Genomic DNA, 25,633 nt, shown 5'->3' with positions numbered 1-25,633 from the left:
AGGGCTATAGTTAGCTGCCCCGCCTCCCACAATGGGTGTCTATATAACCCCAAGGGAATTGGCAGCCTGCGCCTAGGCTACTCACCCTTCTGGGACATCCCCATCGCGCCCACAGCCACTGCTCACTGGCCCACTGAGAAACAATGGTAAGTGGAATAGGTGTCAGAGGGTCCCTAAGGAAATAAGGAGGAGAGGAAACTGGCTAATACCACACACACCTCTGGAAATTTACAACCTCAAAATGGAGAGGAAATTAACAAAAGGAATATTGGTCTATTGAGCAGTTTTCTTCCTTTCTTTCCGAGGGTCTAGGATCTGCAGTTTTTGTCTTGGTTAAAGATGTGTTCTAACTAAAAAATGTTGGACATAAGGGGGGGGGAGACCTTACTCTAATTTAATCTGTGAAAGGAATATTGGTGGCCAACAAGTCTCCTTATCTGTTTTTCTCTTGTGTTCATCTGGTTCCCCACTCCCCTTCTCTCTCTCACACACACACATCTGGCCCTTTCATTTTCTTTCCACTTAATGTATTTCCGCAGCTAAGCGGAAGGAATATTTATGTTCAGAGAATACCTTGGAGCTACTGAAGAATGATTGAGGAGTAATGTTTTAGTGGGGAGGCCATAAAGAGCAGCTGGGGCTTTTGTAAAGCAAAGAAAAATGGGGAGGTTGGCAAAACGGGATCAGAATTGCATGTGATGGAGCATGATATATAAAAAAAAACCCTCAATCCTGCATACCTGGAGCTGGGTTCTCCCCTTTAAGATCCTGCCCTGATTCCCGTTCCTGCACCATGCGCCCAAGAACTTGCTGGTGAATCCTTTGAAGCCCTTTAATAACCGCACAGTGCTCTTAATTCTTGACTAATACAACTAACCCCTTAATGGAACTGGGTATCAGCTGGACCCGCTCTGAAATCCAATGATACTGCCCCACCACAAAGGCCAGCTGCTTAGGAGTCTGTTTTAAGGGAGGGATTCAAAGGAGCAAAAGGCAACTAACAACTGCTGAGCAGACAGCAGCCTCAGGAGTTGGATTCCTGAAGATGCTGCAGGAGTCAGTCAAAAGGAGCTGCGATACAGAAGTGCTGAAGAGGTGGCCAGGATCTATGGGTATTACAACCTCCCTTTCCGTTGGTAATAGGAAACAAAGGGAACATGCATTTCTCTTTTGCTTTTTTAAGCTCTTCATGTCCCCTGAAACATGCCCAGTGTATGCACCTCGTTTTATGCAATCCAGAGCACAGAGGGTGCTGCCAGCCAGAGCCCTGCAAAAGGTGCTTACAAAGCAGCTCGGGGTCACTCATGAGAGTAAGCTGAGCCTCACAGCGCTGCATGTGGAAGTTATCCATCCCCATCCCCCCACTCCCTGCAACAGCCTGGGTTACTGACAGTGCGATCCTATGCTGAGTTACTCAAATGGGCTTACATGGGAGTAGCTCTGCAAAGGAATACCCTGATTCTATCCATGGTGTGAGTGCTGTACAAAAAGACATAGTCCTCCCGCCACCCCCGTTGTGTGCGGGTGTGTCTCAGTTTCTTACTTTATGGTTTCAGATGGTATATGACAAAGCAAGCTTTGACTCAGGAGAGCTTACGCCTTGGAAGATTCTGTTGGTCACTAAGGTCTTATTTTCTGGTGTCGATGTACCTAAATCTTCAGGCTACAGGCCACTTTTTAGACCCTCACCTCACCCTTCCAACTGAACTTCTGCCTGGGGAGGGAATCCAGCACAACACTCTGTAGTGATCTTACTTCGCTTACCTACCATCCATCTTTATGTCTCCTTAGCTTAATCCACTCCTCTATTAGAGATTGTATCATTAAAAAGGACCTAAGAAACAGTCATTTTTCACCTTCAAGTCCCCCTTAGGATCCATCTTGTCCACCAAGCCTCTTTCCCAAGCCTTCTTTTTAAGGTTGCTTGGCCAGTGTTGTACCTGAAGACTTTGGGGGTGGAGCCAGGAGAATGTGGGATTTGGAGAGGGGAGGTTCCTCAGCATGGAACACTGCCCTAGAGTCCATCCTTCCAAGCAGCCATTTTCTCCAGGGGAGCTGATCTCTGCCAGCAGGAGATCAGTTGTAAAAGTGGGAGATTGCCAGACCCCACCTGGAGGCTGGCAACACTGACTTCTTTTGGAGATGAATGTGTATACTTTAGTGCACCTGGAATCTGGAATTATGTCACACCCCTTTAGACACGTTTGGGCCAAGTTGCGAAATATTCTGTACGAACTCAGCAGCAGGCTGTAATTTTATTTTTACTATATTGGCTTCTTCCCGAGTTAATTTCTGCACATTGAAGAAACTTCAGAAAAGCTTCTGAACCAGAATTATGATGTGCCACATTCTATGTGCTTGTTTCCTGCCATAACTAAAGAACACAGATTTGTAAATTAGTCTATTTCATTTACATTCAAAGAAACAATATTATTAGTTACAAAACAGAAATATATATTTGGTGATACCTCAGGTATTCTGTACTACTTTACACATGTAATCTGAAGCAGTAATTACAAATTCTAAGACAAGCCTGTCATTTTTTATATATATATATATATATATATATATATATATATATATATATATATATATATATATATATATATATATATATATATATATATATATATATATATGAAGCATCTTTTCCTCCCAATTTCAGGATTCCTGTACATTTTATTGTCATGACATACATATTGGAATCTTCTGAAATTTCCTCACGCTCTGAGGAATATACAAAACCTGGTACCAACATTCTATTTTGAAGACAAATGGAAGAAAGGTTTATTTAAAAGTGGAAAAGATGTTTCTAGGCATCTTGTTTTCAGAGACTGAGTGAGGGGTATGAAAATACAGGAAATGTTCAACAAGCCTCTCAACATTTTCTTCTCTTGAAATGTGTGGAGGGAGCGCCCCCTTCTTGATATTTGTTTCATGTACCTTTATGCCAGGGGTGGGCAAACTACAACCCGGGATTCACATGTGGCTCTTTCATGCATATTGTGTGGCTCTTGAAGCCACCACCACCCTATCGACCAGCCCGAAGAAAGCATTTGAAATTAAAGTAGCTTTCTTTCCACCCCTCTTTCCTCTCTCCCTCCCCCATTTATTTTCCTTCCTTTCTTCCTTGAAGCTCTCAAACATCTGACGTTCATGTCTTGTGGTTCTCCAACATCTGATGTTTATTCTATGCGGCTCTTACTTTAAGCAAGTTTGGCCATCCCTGCTTTATGCCATGAATTGGTCTGATTTTCCATTGCCTCCTTAACCTGTTCCAGGCACCCAAGAAGGCAAAGAGGAGGGCAGCAGCCGAAGGAGGAAGCTCCAATGTTTTCTCCATGTTTGACCAAACACAGATCCAGGAGTTCAAAGAGGTAAGGAACAAGGACAGCAGTGGTGGGAGGGAATGGATGCCATTTACTGGAAGCAGGACTAAGAGCTAGAGGAGGATTCTTAGAACTCCCAGTCCTTTATAAAGTTCACATTCTGAAAGAAGATCCAAAGGTGGTCTCCCCTGTAATGTGCCATGATTTACGGTCCCTTCTGTCCTTTCTACAGCTTTCTTAACAGTCTCTTTAAAAAGGAGGGATGTTATTTTAGATATGCAACAGCAGAAACTTAACATCTTGGTCTGACGGTGCAATCCTCTGCACTGTTAAGTCAATTCATCTCCAGTCTAAGTCCATTGATTTCAGTGGCCTTAGACTGGAGTAACTCTATGGTACTGTTCATTTTTTTCAGCTCTGTGTAGTGCAAATATTGGCTCTGCTCTGCTTACAAACTGGGGTGCCTTTAACGGCAAAAAACAGAGATTTAAGTGTTTTGGGGGAAGACTAAGTTACATGGGCATAGACATTCAGCTAACAGAGCGCAAAATCCTAGAAGAAATATGTGAAGAATTTCCCAGTTATGTAGATCATTGCCTTGAAACTGATAGACAACATCCCCCCCCCCACACACACACACATAGACACTCACACCGGGAAATCTAGGTGTGCCCCAACACTAAACATGGCAAATAATAGCCCCCTAGAGCTGTTTCAGGTTGGGAAACAGTGCGGGGGGGAGGCTGAACTTCTTTTCCTCATACACAATGATCGCAATCCTAATTGGGCTCACACTCTTGGGAAGTAAGTTCCTGGCATGATCTTGCAACATACATCTGATCATGTGGTCCTAGGTGGGGCCCAGAGAAAACAGTGTAACATGTAGGTAGATCTTCAGTGTCCTATCTTATGCTTTAATAGATGTAGAGCAGTGCTTGTGTAGTAGACGGGAACCTATGTGATGTTGTAGTTGAGAATGTTGGAGTACATCTGAGGAGTCCTCACTCAAGTCAGCTTGGGCCTGTCTCTATTTCACAACCAACTTCAAAAGGTTATATGTTGCAGGGAGCTTCCTAGGACAAGATTTAAAAAAAAAAACAAAAAAAAAACAAGGAACATTCCCAAGTCATAAAAAGGACAAAGATGCATAGCAACTGTAATCTGACAAAGTTTTTAAGGTTGTGTAGGATTTAAGGGCTTAGAACAACTGATATTGTTGATGCCGCTTAGTCTTGCATGTTTCTGTAGCTCCTCCATTTTGTAAGACAGATTTCTCCCCTTCCCATCCTCTCCACCACATGCACACACCCTGTTTCAGAACCCTTTAGTAATAAATCCCAATTCATAGCAAAATGCCCTCATGGAGAACACCAGTGAGGAAGACATCTCAGCTTCTAAGTCTCCATTTCCTTGCCCTTATGTGGGTGTCGCTACCACCCCGCAACACCCCCCACCCCAAGAATGACGGAGGTTCCTTTCCGGAACCCTTGAGACACAGCAGTATCTATTTTGGGCAAGGGATAACTGAGACAGTAGGCAGCATCTGTGCTTGGACGGAACAAGCGGCAGCTCCTTACAAGGAGATCTTTGGAGACATATTCTGGATGACGGGCTTGGAGAAAGAGGGGTCACGGAAATCTACGGGCTTCAAGTCATTGAAAGCGGAGCCAGGGCCCACCTTTGAAAAATCTATAAAAAAAACCCTTAATCTTTAAGTCTCATTCTGGAGGAAAAGGGGGAAATGCTACATTTAAATAGTGGAGTGAGGAGAGTCCCCATTTAAATTATAATTCCTTCCAGCTCGGTTGCTTTTTGATGTCAACATTTTTGAAAAACTTTGGTACATATGCCACATCTCACCAGCAGAATACTGGAAGAAGAGCCTTAGTTTTTCTTCTAGCATCTCCTTAACCACTCTTTGGGTATGATTTTAGTTCCTGCCTTTTGCTTTGCTGACCTCCATTTTTGGAGAGAATCTGTCTAGAGAGCCATTGCCAATTGCAGCAGAGAATGTTTAGGCTTGTTGCACCAACAGTCTTGACTCAGTATACGGTACCTTCAAAGGTTCGGTGTTACTTCTTACTTTATGGAGATCAGTGTCTCTTGCAAGGTGTCTTTTGAGGACAAGGTTCTAGAATTGCACAGCTTTGGGTTGCTGAGAAAAACAAATTCTCAAAGCAAGTACTCCCTTGATTTTAAAATTGCTATATATAAGTTGTAAGCTGCTCACTGTGCGGATCCAACATTTGCCTACGGACACTAATGACACCATGTAATTAACAATAATTATTTCTACTAGTAATAATCACTGTCCTCTCCAAATCTGCCCAAAGGCACTGTGAGGATTTTCCAGTTAGTGTTGTTTTTGAGCATTCAATTTTGACCATATGGATTGGAAATAGGATTGCCAGCTCTAGGTTAGGAAACACCTCCAGATTTGAGCAGTGGAGCCTGAGGAGGGCGAGGTTTGGGGAGTGCCATACAGCCCCCTTTCAAAGCAGCCATTTCTCCAGGTGAACTAATTTCTCTGTCGCTTGGAGATCAGTTGCAATTCCAGGAGATCTCCATCCTCCGCTTGGAAATTGGCAACCCTAACCGGAAAGGATCCGGATTGCGCTTCTGAAGTAGGCCTCATTGTGGCACTCCAGCCACAATGGGGGATTGTTGGGGAAATGCAATTTCTGCCTCTCACCATTCCCAGCAGTGTTCCCTCTAAGCTGCAGAGTCTAGTGAGCAAAAATTCTACTTTGTGAGCTACTGGCAATAAAGTTGTGGAGCTACTGCATAAATTATTGTGCTCTGGAGTCATCCTTCCTGAGCTAAAACAAAAATGTGTGAGCTGGAGGCTAAAAATCTGTGAACTAGCTCACGCTAACTCAGCTTAGAATGAACACTGATTCCCAGTATTTGTAATTTACAGGGGGGTGGGTTTCAAATGAAGAGAGAGCATTGGCAAATCCTCCACTTGTGCATTCCCTGAAGGACAGGACCGGCTGTGTGCACATTGTGGCTATCAAGCAGTTCCTTTGTAGCAGGAAGGAAGGAGACACATGTGGAGTGAAGCAGAGAAGGGGAATGAGTGAGGCAAGGCAGCAGCGGAGACTCCCTCCTTCCCCCTCCCCACAGTGGCAGCCTCTGGAGATCTCATCAACAGCTCCTTTGGAATGTACCACCTGTCTCCCAAGGGAGGGGCTTGGGGTTTAATAGGAGACAGAAGAAAATTGTTTCCATTCCTGGCAGACGCAAAGAGGGATATCGGGTGACAGGTGTCTCTAGGGCACAGCTGCAGAGAAGGGGGGGTGGGGGGGAGAGGCCAAAAGAGAATCAAGTTGGTCAGGTAACCCCCTCTCCAATCCCATGATGCTTTGTTTCATGAAGGGCAGAAATCAGGAGATGTTTGTAAGTTCTATAGAAAGATCTGGCAACCCTGCTAAAAAATTAGTTTTTAGATTCTGTCCCCCTACACTGCTACCTAAAGATATTGAAACTGTTTAATTACAATCCATCCCTACTGTATCTTGGCTGTTCCTCATTTGCCCATGTTAATTTTTCTCCCTCTTGATATTAGGGCTTTTCAGATAGGTAGAAGCCATTAATATAACCTCTTCCTTTAATTTTGCAATCACTTGTTTGTTTGTTTCCATTTATCCTTCCGAGGTCAGTAAAATGAGTACCCAGCTTGCTGGAGGGGAAGTGTGAATGAGTGGGGAAGGCAATGGCAAACCACCCCGTAAAAAGTCTGCCAGGAAAGCAACGTCATCCCAGACGGAAACGACTGGTGCTTACACAGGGGATCTTTCCTTTCCTTCCATTTATATCCTGCCCTTCCCACCGAAGCAGGCTCAGGGTGGCGAACAAGGCCGATAGGCAAACTAAAACAGTAAAACCAATTCGATAATCATTACAATAACATTAAAGTGCTATTTCAGTGATGGCAGTACTGCAAGTCATCTTTGTCAGAGCATTCATGACCTCCAACGCATATCAGGTCTGAGGCCCAAATTCCATGATGACTTGCAATTGGTGAAGTGTATCCCATTTTTTCCTCTTCTCCTCAGCACTACCCTACAGAGCCTGTGTTAACTGAATTGATTTAGGGTCAGCCTTCATAAAAGGTGATGATCTAAGCTGGAAATTGCAGCCAACTTTGTTATTGGCCATTACTCAGGTTGGAATGTCTTCCATATTGTCAGATAACAGCTGAAGGCAGGGAATAATCCAGGGGTCACCTATCAGAGCCCCAAAGTGTCCTTTTTGTACACTGGCCAATTGATGTTGAAGACAGAACAGTTTATTTGACATCCTTTTCATTAAAAGAGAATTTGTACAAAACTGATTATATGCCACCCTTGCAGACATGCTGAAAGAATTGTGTTGGAATGAACTTGCCGAAAATGCAAATATGCTATGCAAATAGTGAGTGGCTGAATTCTTATACAGATTCCATGCAAAGTTGAGGACAGTTGGAATCAGATGCAAGAATCAAAGGCAGTTGGAAAGAAGAGCTATTGTATACAGCACGTTATCATCCAGGTCCATTGTAGTTTAGGCTGAATGTGGAAATGCATTTTCTGCTATCCTGCCATGGCTTCTTTCTCTCTTTCTCTTCCTAGGCCTTCACTGTCATTGACCAGAACAGAGATGGCATCATTGACAAGGAAGACCTGAGAGACACATTTGGTGCCATGGGTAAGATAAGAGGGATGCCTGGAACAGCAGGACCTTGTGAAGAGGAGGTGGGTAGCCCATGGATCCTACAAACCCAGTCCTCAGTCACCCTTCCTTGTCCCCACAGGGCGCCTAAATGTAAAGAATGAGGAGCTGGAGTCCATGATCAAAGAGGCCAGTGGCCCAATCAACTTCACCGTCTTCCTTACCATGTTTGGGGAGAAGCTGAAGGGTGAGTGATTTCCCCCGTTTTGCCCTTTTTCCAAGTAGATGGCATCTTCACCCTTTGGACTGTTAACACCTCCCATTTGCTCTTTGCCTCCACCAGGCGCTGATCCCGAGGACGTAATCATGGCTGCCTTCAAAGTGCTGGACCCCGATGGCAAGGGCACTATCAAGAAGCAATTGTGAGTACCTACTCCCCCTATTAACGATAGAACATTTTGGAGGTCATGAATGTATAGCGTCACGTTAAGTTAGACGTGGCTTGATGGTACTTAACCCCAGGGCTTTTTATGAGCAGGAACGCAGTTCTGGTTGGCAAGGGGTGTGGCCTAATATACAAATGAGTTCCTGCTGGGCTTTTTCTACAAAAAAGGCCCTGCTTAACCCCCACACCATGCCTAGAGGTACTATCTCCTAGAGGCACCATCTCCCACATTAAGGCTCATTCGGTGATTGGTTCCACTTGGAAATGTGCATTATAAGCATTATGTGAAGAGAGAATTCTGACCACATTCCACTGGCCCATCCTCGCAGAATGGAAGTTCCCAGGATTCCCTTGGGAGGGGAACTGATATACCACCACCTTGAATCTTTGGATTAGAAAGTCTGACAGCCCCGGATTCCAAAGAGGTGAAATTAGTTGCCTGCTGAGAAATGGCCCCATTAGCAAGCTAAAGAATAAAGCAGGAACATATTTTGCATTTATGTAGGATTGTGAGCACAGGTGGAGAGATTCTTTGGGCTCTGAGGCCTCCCAAGCTGGAGGATTTGGGGTGAGTTTGATAGAGGGTTCCTAATATTTGGGAACCCCTCTCACACGCCCTGTTTTCTTTGGCTTCCCACAGTTTGGAAGAGCTTCTGTCCACCCAGTGTGACCGGTTCACCCCTGAAGAGGTAAGGCTGCCATTTCTTCTCTCATCTGTATCTTCTTCCTTCTGCCCTCCTATTCATATGTCTTCTGCCACACACTACTCCATATCAATATTTTGTTTCCAAATCCAGTTTTTACAAGGTCTTAGAGTATGGCATCAGCGTTATTAAACATCATGAACCAATGGAGGTTTGTTTGTGAAGGAGGCATCCATAGTTTGAAGCAGGGCTCCCCACAGTCTTTTCCCTCCCTTCTCTTCTTTGTGTGGTCTTTTGCTTTCAATAAACATCCATTGACTGATGTCCAGATCTGGATACTGGAGCTAACTGGTGTTTGTTTCTTCCCCACAACCTGGTTTAATTTCAGGACAGGGCAGTGCTTTAATCAAGGGATAATTAAGAGTTTCTGAACATGCGCAGAGCTTTTCTGCCACCATTGATAAATCATAGCTCATGTCCTGTTGTCCAAAGCACTCCCATTGTGTCAATATTGGCTGGTTTAAATGGCAAAATTCCATCACAGTAAAAGTGACAGATGGTAAGCTTGAAAAGCAGTTAGTGAAAGCCAGGTAAAAACAATAAACAAACACCTTTTTTCATTTGTAAAGCATCCTCTTTGCACCTGAATTTCCCACTTTGCTAGGCTTGCCAGCCCCGCCAGGTCTAGGTGGGGTTCCTCCACTTTTGTGGGCTCCTCCCCATCCACAAATACCCCGAAACGCAGCACCATGACGTCTCCTGAAAGTGACATCGTCATAGAGTTTTGCCCAAAACCTAGAGTGTCGCTGGCGTGATGTCACTTCTGGGGAGTACATAGGAGCCCTCTAACAGATCAAAAGTAGGACCTGGCAGCCTTACACTGTACCCACAAAGATCGTTTCAGGTTGGTCAGCTGTGTTGGTGTAGAGTAGAAGGGCATGATTTGAGTCTGGGGCACCTTAAAGACCAACAACAGTTCCTGGGTATAAGCTTTCAACAGTCAAAGCTCCCTCTGTCAGATACTTCACCCTACACATACTGATCCATCTTTATTTAAAGATGCCAATCAACGTACTGAAGGAGAGATGTGCTAATGCTCCGGTTCCCCATGCAGGTCAAGAACATGTGGCACGCTTTCCCTCCAGATGTCGCTGGCAACGTGGACTACAAGAACATTTGCTACGTCATCACACACGGAGAGGACAAGGAAGGGGAATAAACCCCACATTTCCCACCCTTGTGTTGTGGGGGAATCCACCCAGACACCCCCAGGCCGGGGAGTTTTCTTTACGCTGGTCCCGGGTGATCCACACATTTTTGTGAACCAACAATATAAATGTCAATCAATTATTTATTATTATTATTGGGGGAGGAAAATTACACCCCTCCAACACCAAACCCTGTGCACCTCTACCAGTCTTAACTTGACCGGGATCTTCCTCTGTGAAACGTCTTAATAAAGATGCGGACATCTCTGTTTCTAATGCTCCTGTTGTTACAGTCTTCTGTCTGTCTTCTCTCAGCTTGAAAAGCAACATACATCTAGCAGTAAAACATGTATCTAACGGTAAAGTGACTGACTCATGACTATCAGAAAGACAGCAATACTGGTCCACCCGTGGATAAGGTAAGGATTTCTGCACATTCTGGCGCCTTGTCAAGCATCAGAAAAAAGATGGCTACACAAAAGAAGCGAAAGCAAAATGAATACACTCAAATCCCGGCAAAATAAATGGGCTGTTGAGTTTTAAGTGTGCTCTATGAGGCACGAAACATTGAGAGCAACTGAGAAACCATTAAAAGTGAAAACCGATGACGGAAAATAAAGCCTGCTCCAAAGAATGAAAGAGTAGTAAATCCTGGAGATTTCAGGGTGAGCTGGAATTTCCAAATAATCTCCCTTCCCACAATTCTCTACGGATCTCTGCTTCCCCCCCACTCTCCAATTTTCCCCAGTTATTGTTTTAACTCATTTACAATCTATTTCTTCCATTGCTTCAGCTGTACAGTTTAAAAAAGAAAAAACAGATCTTAGATGGTCCTGGGGAGGGGCGCCAATTTTTGCTGAAGAGACTTTTTAAAAGATGGCTGTTCTACTTGCTTGCCACCTAACCTGTCTGCAGCAGAAGTGGAGGAAACACAAAAGAAAAACATTACAGACATTTTTAGTCATTTTGCCAGGTGATAACCCTAGAGATTATGTCAACTGCTTTAGAAGGTCTGAAATCACAACAGATGCAGCCCCTGTGCCTTTTCCACTGCTTCCTTCTCCAGCTCTGCATCCCACACTAGGCAGGTCCCACTTGCTACAACAAGCAAGAGTTACATGCCATTTTTTGAGCTAATACAACTAGAATTATTATGGCAAGCAGTAAACTGGCATGGCTTTTTTTGAGCAGGAACACAGTTCTGGTTGGCTTGGAGTCAGGGTGTGTGGCCTAATATGCAAATGATTGCTGCTGGGCTTTTTCTACAAAAAAAGCCCTTGCTACAGAGCCCCGTGGCGCAGAGTGGTAAAGCTGCAGTACTGCAGTCAAAGCCCCCTGCTCACTGAGTTTGATCCCAGCAGAAGCTGGTTCAGGTAGCTGGCTCAGGTTGACTCAGCCTTCCATCCTTCCGAAGTCGGTAAAATGTGTACCCGGCTTGCTGAGGGGAAAGTGTAGATGACTGGGGAAGGCAATGGCAAACCACCCCATAAAATGCTTGCCGTGAAAATGTTGTGAAAGCAACGTCACCCCAGAGTCGGAAACGACTGGTGCTTGCATAGGGGACTACCTTTTTTTTTTTACTGGTATTAAAGTTGTGAGCTACAACATAAATTACTTTGCTCGGGCCATCCTTCCTGAGCTAAAACAAAAATGTGTCAGCCGGAGGCTAAAAAAACCTGAGCTAGCTCACACTAATGCAGCTTAGAGGGAACACTGCACCACCTCCCATTTCATTCTTTTCACCACAGGCAAGATTTCCAGGTCTGAACCTAGCAAATGTTGTGTGGAATAAATTCCACTAATCTCCAATTTGACACTTGACTGGCATGTAACAGATGAATGCATAGTCCAGCTCCCCCATCTTCAGAAGTCAAAATTCCTCACAGGCGGCTTGGAGGCTGGGTCTCGGCAGAGCTTGAGGGAGAAATCTACAACTGTGGCTGATTGGGTGAGGCAACCAAGTGAGACCACGTCAATATTGGGCCCCACAAACTTAGCCAGGCTTTCCTCGGTAATTCCTCCACTGGCTTCTATCGTCACATGAGGAAAGGAGGCCTTCAAAGTGCTGGCTGTCGGATGCAGATCCTGTGAGAGGAGAAAGGAGGGAGATTTAACAGGAAGAGAGGCAGGGTCAGACCAGACACATTCACAAAGTATATCAATTTGTTTTGTTACCACTGTGGAACAGTTGCTGTTAGACGTTGTGGTGCCCAATATATATTCAGGTGGGCAGTCGTGTTGGTCTGAAGCAACAGAACGAAGTTTTGAGTCCAGTGGCACCTTTAAGACCAACAATGCTCATTTCTGGGTATAAGCTTTCATAGATCTTAAGAAGTGACACAGAGCACGGTAGTTTTTAACCAAATTAGGTTTTGAGGTTTTTTTGACAAGCTGTAAAATTGATGCCATTAAAGTACTCCACAGTAACGTTACAACTGTAATAATTCCCCATTACAGCGTCAGAAAAAGCTTTGGGGTTTTATTTCCTTGCTTTAAAATTGTAATGAGTTTTGTTGCAAAAGCTGTTCCTATATTGCTGCAGCCCAGTACCTCAGGAGTAAAATTGTCCAACATGACAATATCGGCCCCACATTCTGCTGCTTCAACAGCCTCTTCTAGTGAGCGACACTCAACTTCTATCTTCAGGGCAAAGCTTCCAACGCGGCGGGCATTCTGGACAGCCTGCAAGGTTATAACCATTGAAAGGCAGAAACCTGTTAGAGAAAGGAGTCTTGGATTGCCAAATCAGGCTCGGGAAATTGCTGATATTTGGGGGCAGTGCCTGGGGAGGGTGGAGCTTATGGAGGGAAGGAGCTGAGTGGGGATGTGATGTCACTCTAGGACTTCTGGTTCTTCTAGACTCTGTGGTGTACCAAAGGCATGGAATACCCTCCAAAGCTAATTTCCTCCAGGGGAATTGATCTATGTATTTTGGAGATCAGTTGTGTAATCCAGGGAGAACCCCAGGTTTTGCAAATCCTATCAAGAACACATGCAGGAGGTTTTCCCTTCGAGTGCTGAGCCATCAAGGTTGATGGGAAATGAGTCACCCACCATGTAGGCTGAGGTACCTTACCATAGCTGTGAGGCCCACTTAAACCTAAAAGGTAAAGCTAGTCCCCTGTGCAAACACCGGGCTGTTACCGACCCATGGGGTGATGTCACATCAGGATGTTTTCTTGGCAGACTTTTTATGGGGTGGTTTGCCATTGCCTTCCCCACTCATCTACACTTTACCCCCAGCAAGCTGGGTACTAATTTTACCGACCTTGGAAGGATGGACGGCTGAGTCTTCCTAGATGCAGGTAATTCTGAAATACAGCCTCACAACAGGTTGGGGAAAAGTTTAAGCAAAATGCATTATTCAGTCTCTTTGGGAGCCTTCAGTCTATAGAACAGCAGTTATGAAGATGGCCACTGTATTAATTAAAAGCAAATTTACCCACACTTTGGGACCATAAGTATTCATGCGGACATCTGAGTCTTCAGGTCACTCCGTAACTGTTCCATTTTGAGACTATGGCATAGCTTTTAATCAAGAAGGGTTGTTCTTTTGCCACAGCGGTAGAGTTTCCACAGGCCAGGAAGCATTAAGCCCAAAGTTACATCTCTCTTATGGAAAACGGATTGGGTTTTTGTCTGGGCTGGCCTAAGATTTTTGTTGACAGACAAAAGAACCCCCATTCTGATACTGAGGAGGAGGAGAAGAAGAATTGCAGATTTATACCCCGCCCTTCTCTCTGAATCAGAGACTAAGAGCGGCTTCCCATATCTTCTCCCCCCACAACAGACACCCTGTGAGGTAGGTGGGGCTGAGAGGGCTCTCCCAGCAGCTGCCCTTTCAAGGACTCCACAGCGTTAATGAAGCATATTAAGGTTGGTCCAACATTACTTTTATATTTTCGTTCTTAACTTCAGCCACCCAGCTGTTCTGCACCATAAATACTATCTCTGGATTCCTGGGCCTACCCACTGATGTACTCCTACCCACGTCACCCATAATAAACACACACTGAAAAAAGTAGATGCATCATGGAATTCAAGGAGTGGTTCTCTACAGGATACTTAGGAGCCAATGGCAGCATTTTGTTTTAACAGATGTAACAGGAACTGAACACCCTTCTGAAATAAGAGGAAAATAAATTCTGGAGAATGAATTGAGAATAGCAGTGGGGCAGAGGAGGATGGAAGTGCTTAATACTCCCCCCCTGCTATTTTCTCTGCAACTCCCAAAAGGTTTCACATGTTTTATAAATATGCATTTGTAGCCCTTGTTATTGGCTTCTTACACAGTTGAGTCAAGCACTCCAATCGAATGCCTAATTTGCTTCCATGGTCAAATCCCCTTGGTTTTGTCCAAAATGCTTTCTTTTACAGCCCCTTTAAGTCAGGCTGGTTTAAAGGGACTGCAGAAAATATTGGGGGAATTCATTATATGTGAGTCATGGGCACTATCCACATGATGACACTTTTGTGCTGAGGAAAGATTCCCCTTGCACAAGCAGCTATAAGAGCCAGTTTGGTGTAGTGGTTAATTGTTCAGACTCAGATCTGGGAGAACCGGGTTTGATTCCCCACTCCTCCACTTGCACCTGCTGGTATGGCCTTGGGTCAGCCATAGCTCTGGCAGAGGTTGTCCTTGAAAGGACAGCTGCTGTGAGAGTCCTCTCTGCCCCACCCACCTCACTGGGTATCTGTTGTTGGGGAGGAAGGTACAGGAGATTGTGAGCCGCTCTGAGATTTGGAGTGGAGGGTGGGATATAAATCCAATTTCTTCTTCTTCTTCTTCTAAAAGTGGAATTGAAACTGGGGTTCTATACAGTATATAAATTAACACTAACAATTCCCCATGAAAATCCTCCCCTGTGGAAAAGATCTTACTATACGTTTCAGGAGTAAAACCTATTTAGTAAAAGGTCTGCTTGTCCTTGCAATTGTCCTTTTGTATTAGCCTAATTAAGTACTTTCTGCTCTCCTGGTTCAATTATTAATGTAAACTGAAACTATCCAGAATTCTGAATGATCAGTTCTCAGTTCTTAATGTTCTGTTACTGTTTTCCACTTTGTAGCCAAAGATACTACTCATTTTAAAAATGCTATTGTTTATTGTATTAGCAGGATTACAAAGCAGTATTTTCATATAGGAGATGGCAAATTTTTATAGGCTGATATATTGTTACTTGCATCAATACTCCTCTCATTTTTACTGAAGGTTTTATTGTTTGTACACTTGTTTATTTGCTACTTATATACTCATCTTATGGAGCTTGCTGTATTGCATTCTTCCCCTCTATTTTTGTTATGTTGATATTTGCTTAAATAAAACATGTTAATTTAAAAAATGAAATTAAAAAAAACAAAGCAGCATTTTTAATGATCAGCAGCTTTGGTTGGCTGCAAAGCAAAAAGCAGGACTTAACTCCCCCTCCCCACTTTGTGTACTTGGGTCAGGCACGCTGTCTCAATTTAACCTATCTCACCGGGCTATCATGAGAATAAAAAGGGGGACTAGAGGCCCATACATGCAGCCTGATCACTTTGGGAAAAGGGCTGGATAAAAATAGATAGGTAATTTACCATTGATTTATAACTCCTGTGAGAAAACATGATATAATTAATTAAGTTGAGAAGGAAAGATGGAAAATGAAAGGGGGCAGTAGAAACCTAAATACTGCCTTTTATCTTTACTCAACAGGCTGGTGCTGAAATGTTATGGTTTTATAGAGGTTGTTTAAAAAAAAAATCAAAACAGGCTTGAGAAAAGCAAAAAAATCAACATACCCAGGGCTTTTTTTTTGTAGAAAAAGCCCAGCAGGAACTCATTTGCATATTAGGCCACACCCCAACACCAAGTCAGCTGGAACTGAACATACAAAAAACTGGAGTACAATAGGCTGTCAACAACAATATCTGGATTCTCTGTTAAAAAAATGAAATCAATGAATCATGACAATGAAGAAGCCACCATGAAGGAATAGCCCAGGGGTGTCAAACTCATTTGTTATGAGGGCTGCATCTGATATAAATGAGACTTTGCTGGGTTGGGCCATGTTGGGCCGGGCCATAAGAACATAAGAGAAGCCATGTTGGATCAGGCCAATGGCCCATCCAGTCCAACACTCTGTGTCACACAGTGGCCCAAAAAATTATATACACACACACATATATACACACTGTGGCTAATAGCCACTGATGGACCTTTGCTCCATATTTTTATCTAACCCCCTCTTGAAGCTGGCTATGCTTGTAGCCGCCACCACCTCCTGTGGCGGTGAATTCCACATGTTAATCACCCTTTGGGTGAAGAAGTACTTCCTTTTATCTGTTTTAACCTGACTGCTCATAAATTTCATTGAATGCCCATGAGTTCTTTATTGTGAGAAAGGGAGAAAAGTACTTCTTTCTCTACTTTCTCCATCCCGTGCATTATCTTGTAAACTTCTATCATGTCACCCCACAGTCGACATTTCTCCAAGCTAACGAGCCCCAAGCGTTTTAACCTTTCTTCATAGGGAAACCCTTTAATCATTCTAGTTGCCCTTTTCTGGACTTTTTCCAATGCTATAATATCCTTTTTGAGGTGCAGTGACCAGAATTGCACACAGTATTCCAAATGAGACCGCACCATCCATTTATACAGGGGCATTATGATACTGGCTGATTTGTTTTCAATTCCCTTCCTAATAATTCCCAGCATAGCGTTGGCCTTTTTTATTGCAATTGCACACTGTCTTGACATTTTAAGTGAGTTATCTACCATGACCCCAAGATCTCTCTCTTGGTCAGTCTCTGCCAGTTCACACCCCATCAACTTGTATTTGTAGCTGGGATTCTTGGCCCCAATGTGCATTACTTTGCACTTGGCCACATTAAACCTCATCTGCCATGTTGACGCCCACTCACCCAGTCTCAACAGATCCCTTTGGAGCGCCTCACAATCCTCTCTGGTTCTCATCACCCTGAACAATTTAGTGTCATCTGCAAACTTGGCCACTTCACTGCTCACTCCCAACTCTAAATCATTTATGAACAAGTTAAAGAGCATGGGACCCAGAACTGAGCCCTGCGGCACGCCACTGCTTACCGTCCTCCACTGCGAAGACTGCCCATTTATACTCACTTTCTGCTTTCTATTAATTAGCCAGTTTTTGATCCACAAGAGGCCCTGTCCTTTTACTCCATGACTTTTGAGCTTTCTAAGGAGCCTTTGATGAGGAACTTTATCAAAAGCTTTCTGGAAGTCAAGTTAAACAATATCTATCGGGTCTCCTTTGTCCACATGTTTGTTCACCTCCTCAAAGAAATGTAACAGGTTAGTGAGGCGAGATCTTCCCTTACAGAACCCATGCTGAGTCTTCCTCAATAACTCGTGTTCATCAATGTGCCTACTCATTCTGTCCTTGATAATGGTTTCTACCAACTTTTCCGGTATTGAAGTCAGACTGACTGGCCTGTAATTTCCCGGATCTCCTCTGGAACCCTTTTTAAAGATGGGGGTGACATTTGCTACCTTCCAGTCCTCAGGAACGGAGGCAGATATCAATGAAAGATTACATATTTTTGTCAGAAGATCCACAAGTTCAACTTTGAGTTCTTTCAGAACTCTTGGATGTATGCCATCCAGACCTGGTGACTTATTAGTTTTTAATTCGTCTATCAGTTGTAGGACTTCCTCTCTTGTCACCTCAATCTGACTCAGGTCTTTCAACACCCCTTCCAAAATTAGTGGTTCTGGAGCGGGCAAACACTTCTCGTCTTCCACAGTGAAGACGGAGGCAAAAAATGCATTCAGCTTCTCAGCCATTTCCCTATCCTCCTTCAGTAATCCTTTTACCCCTTGGTCATCCAAGGGCCCCACTGCCTCCCTGGCTGGTTTCCTGCTTCTAATATATTTGAAGAAATTTTTATTGTTGGTCTTTATGTTTTTTGCAATTTGCTCCTCATACTCCCTTTTTGCCTGCCTGATCACAGTCTTGCATTTGATTTGTCATTTGCCTTTTATTAATCTCACTTGGACTAGCTTTCCACCGCTTAAAGGAGTCTTTCGTACCTTTTACAGCTTCCATTACGTTGTTTATTACCCATGCAGGCCTTTTCTTATACCTGTTTGTGCCTTTCCTAACTTGTGGTATATATTTTATCTGAGCTTCTAGGATTGTAGTTTTAAATAGCCTCCAAGCTTCCCCAAGGGTTTTGACTGTATTTAGCTTTCCCTTCAGTTTCCTCTTCACATGCCTCCTCATCAGGGAATTTACCCCCTTTAAAGTTAAATGTGGTCGTGCTGGACTTTTGGGGCAATTCTCTATTTATACAAATGGTGAAATCAATAACATTATGGTCACTGCTCCCAAGCGGTGCGATCACTTTTACATCTCTCACCAAGTCTTGGGTATTACTTAAGACCAAATCCAGGATCGCCCCACCCATGGTAGATTCTGAGACCATCTGCTCCATAGCACAGTCATTGAGAGCATCAAGAAACTCAATCTCTTTCTCTTGACCAGAACACATGTGTAGAAGGGGCCATGTGTGTACCTATTTAAGATTAGGTAGCAGAGATATAAATTTTATAAAAGACACAGAAAAAAACAATTAAAAGATTTTTTAAAAAACTTAAACTAAAACATGCTTAAAACATTAACACTCATTAAGTGTGGGGCTCACGTGCTTGAGCCCCCAGACCCCACAAAGCCTGAAGACAGAAATGTGGGTGGATCACACATTTGGCATATCAGCCTGAGCCGCCCACATTGTGTCTGAAAGGCTAAAAGGGCACAGACATCTTACTCTCATATTCTCGCTTCCTTTTGCTGACACATGTATTCTTGATAAATTGCTGGCTGTATCGAATCTTGGAGGCTATGAAGATATAACCTCATGCTTTTGAACAAAAGCTTCCTGTTTCATTAACTGCCTGATTAGCATCAGCTAGAGATGTATAAATAAAACGAGGACTTGCAGAGAGCAGGCAAGCTTTCCTCACTTCCTCAATATACGTGTCGAGAGTCTTCATTCCTACAATTAAGGTGCTTTCTTTGTATTTCTCCCATGGGATCCAGGGAACTGGACAAAGGAAACTCTGCCTCTTTCCTTCCTTCCCCAGGGCACCAGGAGGGGAAGGAGGCCCAGCCAAAAGAAGGAAGAGAGGCTTAGCTCAATAGTTCTGCTGTGCAATTGAGAGAGCCTGGCAAAGCAAGCTATCCCTCCCCCCCAAGAGAGGAGCCTCAGCAAATGGAGAAAATAGAGGCTTCGCTCTGTAGCTCCTGTGTGATTGAGCAAGCCTGGCAAAGCAAGCTGTGATTCAGAAGAAAGCAAGAGAATGGGAGAAGGAAGCAGATGTTACTCAGGGGCCATATAGAAACCAGCTGCATGTTTGACACCCCTGGAGCAGCCTTTCAACTGCAACATGCATTGTACAATTATGGAGGAAAAGTGAGACATCAACGAAACACCCACTTGTGTGATGCTGCCAGAAGCCCACACGTGGTTATCCTTCAACATGATGAGACTTCCCAGATCATAACGGTGGCAGGACGCTCCTCCCACTAGGAGGGCATATTTCTCAGGGAGACGGAATCCAGGTGTGGTCTTTCTTGTTCCAGCCACTTCTCCATGCCAGCCAGTTTCTTGTGCTACCCGACATGCCTTTGTTGCCAGCGTGGCGATACCGCTGCACCGTCCCATGCAGTTCAGAGCCACCCGCTCACCAAGTAAGAGGTCTTTGGCTTGCCCACGGACTTCAGCCACCCGGGTAATCGGTTCTACCCATACTCCCTCTGGTTGGAACCACTCCACGGAGCAGCCCACCTCAGCAAAGACAGCTTGGAAGAAAGGAAAGCCAGCCAGAATTCCTGGAGACTTGCAAAGGAGCATGGCTCGTTCCTGTCGATCGCCCACAGCGTAGCCTCCATAGTCAAAGCTAGGAGCATCTTCTTGCAGCCACTCACGGGCCAGTTGGCGCAACTGGGCAGCGGGGAGAAGGTGTGAAAGGTCAGGACGTGAGGCCATGGAAGCTGGGAAGGAGAAATGGCAAAAATATACCAGACAACATTCTAAGAAGCCAGTGGAAGACCAAATAGAAGTAAGTAATGAAGATTCCCATCACACGCTCAACAGCAGTGGTTTTCAGTGTTTCCAGTTCTGAGGCTCACTGAACTGCAAGCATGATTCAGAAGGCACATGACAGAGTCACATGACAGGAAGAGAGGGAGCCAGAATTTTGACCAGCCATTGTCAAAGCCAGGACTACGGACCTCGCTGTTCCACTGCTTTTCTCAGCAATTGTACAAAGAGAAACAAGGGATATACCATAGCACTCTGTTATCAAGTCCTTCTGAAAGGTAGCAAAAGAATGGCAGAGCTACAGGGAATTGGGACTCACCAGAAGGGCCTGACCCAAGGCTTCAAGACAACTGCCCTACAACATCTGCTTCTACGGAGTGAATCTGGGGCTGAATACATTTATACATTTATCTCCCAGCTATCCCCTGGGATGAAAATAAATACGAAAATAAAGAAAAATTATGGGGTTATGTTTAGGTCCTTATTTGGCTTATAGTTACAAATTGCCAATCATCCCCATAGTCAGAGACACCACTTGGGAAAATCTGGACTCAGGCAGTTTCCTGGACAAACAGCCATTGTGCCACTGGTGACCTTATTAGGACCAATGGAAAAGTCACTGAAGTAGAAAGTTCAAAACCGTGACCTGGATGGCCCAGGCTAGTCTCATCTCACCAGATCTCAGACGCTAAGCAGGGTTGACCCTGGTTGGACTTGGATGGGAGGCTTAGTCCAGGGGTGCTAAGCAAAGGCAGGCAGCAGCAAACCATCTCTGTACGTCTCCTGTCTTGAAAAACTTATGGGGTTGCCATAGGTCAGCTATGAACTGCTGGTACTTTGCACACAGAGTGAATTCAAAAACTTGCTTACTATTCTGTGATTTTTTTTTTTAGTTAGTTATAATAAAGGTTACTTCTGCTGCTGCTACTTCTGGATTTCATCTAATGCCCCTTTCACAGGTGACAGTGAACACATATATGATCCATGCAATGTTTCCTCTAAGCTGCAGAGTCTTGTGAGCAAAAATTCTATTTTGTGAGCTGCTGGCATTAAAGTAGTGAGCTACTGCATAAATTAGTGTGCTCTGGGGTCATCCTTCCTGAGCTAAGGCAAAAATCTGTGAGCTGGAGGCTAAAAAGCTGTGAGCTAGCTCACGCTAACTCAGCTTAGAGGGAACACTGGATCCATGTAGAGTGTGCACTTGATTTTTCTTTATATGTTCACACAGGAATTTCCGTGTTATATTCAATGCACATACAGCTGAATATATGATTTAAACCCCACATCTGCCCAAGTACTGATCTCCAGTTGCATTTGTAAAGTGAGAGCACACTGGCTTTCTTATGAACAGACAAAAAGTCGCCAACTCCAGGTGAGGCCTGGAGATCTCCCACTATTACAATGGATTGCCAGTAGGGTTGCCAAGTCCAATTCAAGAAATATCTGGGGACTTTGGGGGTGGAGTCAGGAGACTTTGGGGGTAGAACCAGGAGACATTGGGGGGGTGGAGCAAGGCTGTGACAAGCAAAATTCAACTCCAAAGGGAGTTCTGGCCATCCCATTTCAAGGGACCACACACTTTTTTAAATGCCTTCCTTCCATAGGAAATAATGGATAGGGGCACCTTCTTTGGGGGCTCACAGAATTGGACCCCCCCAGTCCAATCTTTTTGAAACTTGGGGGGTGTTTTGGGGAGAGGCACTGGATTCTATACGGGAAATTGGGTGCCTCTACCTCAAAAAACAGCCTCCCCCCCAGATAGGCACGGATCAATTCTCCATTATTTCCTATGGAAATAAGTCTCCATAGGGAAGAATGGAGTGCCCAACAGACATTTCCCCCCCCCCCCGCTTTTTGATGACCCTGAAGTGGGGAGGAGGGCCTTCAAACCGGGGGATCCCCTGCCCCCACCTGGGGATTGGCAACCCTGATTGCCAGGCAATAGAAATCACCTCCTCTGGATAAAATGGCTGCATTTGTGGATGGACTCTATGGCATTGTACCCTGCTGAAGTCCCTTTCCTTCCCAAATCCTGCCCCCAAATATCCAGGTATGTCCTATTTAATAAAGCAGGGGTATGTGTGTACATACAGGAAGTACATATGTTCACTGTAACGTGTGATCATGGCTACAGCTGCCTTCAGTTCTTTTCATAAGGGGAAGAGGGATTTCACACCAAGTGCTAGGAGGGGGTGCCTTCCTATGGACCCCTCCAATCCCCTTTCCTGAGTCAGCTGCTCCTGATGGGTGAGCCAACCAAACCAAATCAACTTTGTAGCCCTGGTCAGCTCAGCAGGATAAAGGTCAACATTCACTTTTGTCTGTACAGGCTGACTTTATTAAGTAAGCTCCACAGAAAAAAGAAAAAACATCTATTTTTGTTTGTTTTTAATTTATTCAGACTTTCAGCAGCCGCTAATGGGAGATCAGGTGTAGATGGGCCTCCACCTCTCCAAAGCGAGAAAGTCAAATCATGCAAGCAACTTTAAAATGCAGCATATACTTTATACTTTATTTGATTTATATCCCCGCCCAGCCTCCCACCCCCCCCCACCCCCCGCCGCCAAGGCAGGCTCAGATAGAGCATGATAACCTCCCCCAAACCAGCAGAAAACGAGAACCCGGAAGAAAATGCAGTTGCAATTGTAGTTAGCCCAGAGCAGATAAAAATGAGGCAAAACAGGACTGTCTTTTTGGTGCGTCTGGATTTTTATTTTATGACACATACCCCATTCCGTGAAAAATTGAAAAAGGAACTGAAAAAAGGAAGCTCTGGTTGCTTACCTGAAGACCCACCCTGCTCAGCTCTCCTTTGCAACTCTGGCTTTAGTTCCACTGGTTGCACAAAACTAACTTCCTGAATTCCTGAGGGGTGGGAGGCTGCAGGGTGAGGGGTGGGATTAGATCTGGAGCACTTTGGACTCAGGCAGTTTCCTGTACAAACAGCCATCCCTGCTCAATACACAGAGATGTTAAAAGGAAGGAGGGACAAGAGAATGACCAGAAGGACAGTCGAAATCCATTCTGAAGGATCTTTAAAAGAGCATTAAAACCAAGGGGATTGGTTGTTCAAAAGAGACTGTCTCCAAGTAGCAAAATTTGAGACAAAATATTCAAGGATTCCACATCCATTACTTATAGCACAGATGCTTTCATTCAACACACGTGTTTACTGAGTTTTGTTTCTCCAAGCAAGATTCATATTTGGACATACAAGCAAAGTTTTCTGTAGAATCTCTTTGTGAGAAAGTTAAAATGCAAGGTAAAACCTCACAGGTGGGATGACAGGGCATTTGCTGATATGAAATCATTAGAGGACATGAGCTCATAAACTGAGGGGGGTGGGCTTTCAAAAACAATGCTCATTGAAAAAGTAGCAAAAACTGAAAAGTGTGTACAGGAAAGCAGGAAACATGCAAACAGAAAGCCTGGATACAAACATACAAAAGGAAACCCACTGTGTGGACTGACCATTCACAATGCACAGTGTTGGGCACCACACCGGTGGCAAGGGAAACACTGAGCACAGTGCTTTCTAGAAGATGCATTAATATGTGACAATGGGCAGCTGAAGCTTTTCATCTCGTCAGGGCAGAAACAGATGGAAAAGGAGAGCTTTCTTGCCTAGGCATGGCTGTTTGGCGTGACCATTAGTCCACTTTGGGAAGCAAGGCACATGTCTAACTGCCACACAGATAGACATCTCTCTCATAGTTATTTGTTAAACTGACACATCAGGTTGGTGTTAGGCCTGGGATCAGAGTCCATAGAAAAAGGAAGCAACCGTAGTATAGTAAATGATGTGAGTGTATATTCCTTTACTCTATGTGTTTTATATACTTTCTGTCTACCGAAGCGGTTTGGTGGTTGTAATTAGTGCTGTCAAGCCACAGCTGGCTTATGGCAACCCCAGAGGGTTTTAAAGGCAAGAGATGTTCAGAGGTGGTGGTTTCCCATTGCCTGCCTCAGTGTGGGGAGACCCTGACTTCCTTGGTGGTCTCCCAGCCAAATACTAGCTGGGGCCAACCCTACTTAGCTTCCAAGATCTGACCAGATCAGGCTGGCCTGGACACCAAAGCAGCTACTGTTTAAAATATTAAAAGGCAAAGCAATAACAATTGGAAAATGCCTTTAACTACTGGTTTCCCCTCTCTCCATAGGCAGACTGTTAATTTTTCAAATTGTTGTCATTGCATATTACATAAAATATAAAAAGGAATATGAAAAACAGCAATGAAAGCCTCCGACCCTGAACTGATCCAGGAGACAGACAGGCGCCCTAGTGAAGGAGAAGGAATTAAGCAAGAAATGTTGGCAGCCCTCCCTGAAACAGGGAGGAAACGAAAAGAAGCAACTTGCCAGGGAAGCAGGATGTCTATCGAAAAGCCTCTTTCCCAAATAATTATAATACAGGGATTTTGCAAAGTGGGAATCCAGCAGCACCTTCAGACCAGGGGTGGCCAAACTGAGACTCAGGAGCCACATGTGGCTCTTTCACACATATGGCTCTTGAAGCCCCCACCACCTGGCTTGGAGAAGGCATTTCTCTCTTTAAACAAATTCTCTAAGCCCAGTCAGCCTGTGTCTTGGAGAATGCATTTAAAGTTAAAGTTGCTTTCTTTCCACTCCTGCCTTTTTGCCTTCCTTCCTTGCAACTCTCAAACATCTGACATTCATGTCTTGTGGCTCTCAAACATCTGACGTTTATTTTATGTGCCTCTGACGTCAAACAAGTTTGGCCATAAATCTTTGTTGGTCTTAAAGGTGCCTCTGGACTCCAACTTTGTTCTATTGTTTCAGACCAAAACGGCTGCCCACCTGGATCTATCTGTAGCCAGGGGTCTTGCGTTAAGGATGGGAACTGCCAATTTTTTTATATATATAAATTGTTTAATAACCACATGCTCTGCATGACGGAAGAAAAAAACCTATACCCCAAAAAGAGGCCACTGCGTGAAGAAAAAAACCCTTCGGTAATACACTTGGACTCCACGCAACACCACATTTTCGCGCGCTACCAGGTCTAGCGCGTGTTTTCCTAAAGCAGATTCACCCGCCCTTCTCCATTGGCTAGCCTGTGTGTGTGTGTTCAAGAGTCAACACCAATCGCAAAAGAGAAACCAGAATACTGCATTCTTATTGGGTCTGCATATTCCAGAGTCTGGCTACCATTGGTGGGAATTGTGAGTTCAGAATACTTTCGGTCTCTTTGTAAGAAAATTATTTCCTTTTCCAGAATCAAGGTTAAAATTTCAACATATAAAAGTTTCCTTTGTGAGTCTTCCTCCCTAC

The 25,633-nt window shown here is 44.3% G+C and overlaps 2 protein-coding genes across 2 annotated transcripts; one reads left to right on the top strand and one right to left on the bottom strand.

Moving 5' to 3' along the window:
* MYL11 (myosin light chain 11) lies at positions 1–10,550 on the top strand. The gene is made up of 7 exons (XM_060256752.1): positions 1–146; positions 3,282–3,377; positions 7,943–8,018; positions 8,125–8,229; positions 8,326–8,404; positions 9,068–9,116; positions 10,186–10,550. Exons 1-7 carry the CDS (start codon positions 144–146, stop codon positions 10,288–10,290), a joined length of 513 nt encoding a protein of 170 aa, XP_060112735.1. The 5' UTR covers positions 1–143; the 3' UTR covers positions 10,291–10,550.
* QPRT (quinolinate phosphoribosyltransferase) lies at positions 10,408–23,211 on the bottom strand. Its single transcript, XM_060256751.1, has 4 exons — positions 23,126–23,211; positions 19,736–20,292; positions 12,830–12,961; positions 10,408–12,364 (listed from the first exon to the last, which is right to left on the bottom strand). Exons 2-4 carry the CDS (start codon positions 20,285–20,287, stop codon positions 12,143–12,145), a joined length of 906 nt encoding a protein of 301 aa, XP_060112734.1. The 5' UTR covers positions 20,288–20,292; positions 23,126–23,211; the 3' UTR covers positions 10,408–12,142.
* Between the last annotated feature and the right edge of the window lie 2,422 nt (positions 23,212–25,633).

This window comes from Heteronotia binoei, chromosome 15, assembly GCF_032191835.1.
Source record: "Heteronotia binoei isolate CCM8104 ecotype False Entrance Well chromosome 15, APGP_CSIRO_Hbin_v1, whole genome shotgun sequence".
Lineage (NCBI taxonomy): Eukaryota > Metazoa > Chordata > Lepidosauria > Squamata > Gekkonidae > Heteronotia > Heteronotia binoei.
Note: the sequence above shows the minus strand (reverse complement) of the source record. Positions and strands in the feature narration are given on the sequence as shown.

Coding starts and splice junctions, on each gene's coding strand:
- QPRT (XM_060256751.1), bottom strand. CDS start 20,287: ATGGCCTCACGTCCTGACCTTTCACACCTTCTCCCCGCTGCCCAGTTG. Junction 12,962..19,735: donor CTTCTGGCAGCATCACACAA/GTGGGTGTTTCG, acceptor ATAACCTTGCAG/GCTGTCCAGAATGCCCGCCG. Junction 12,365..12,829: donor TGGACAATTTTACTCCTGAG/GTACTGGGCTGC, acceptor CTCCTCTCACAG/GATCTGCATCCGACAGCCAG.
- MYL11 (XM_060256752.1), top strand. Junction 8,019..8,124: donor AGACACATTTGGTGCCATGG/GTAAGATAAGAG, acceptor TTGTCCCCACAG/GGCGCCTAAATGTAAAGAAT. Junction 9,117..10,185: donor ACCGGTTCACCCCTGAAGAG/GTAAGGCTGCCA, acceptor TTCCCCATGCAG/GTCAAGAACATGTGGCACGC.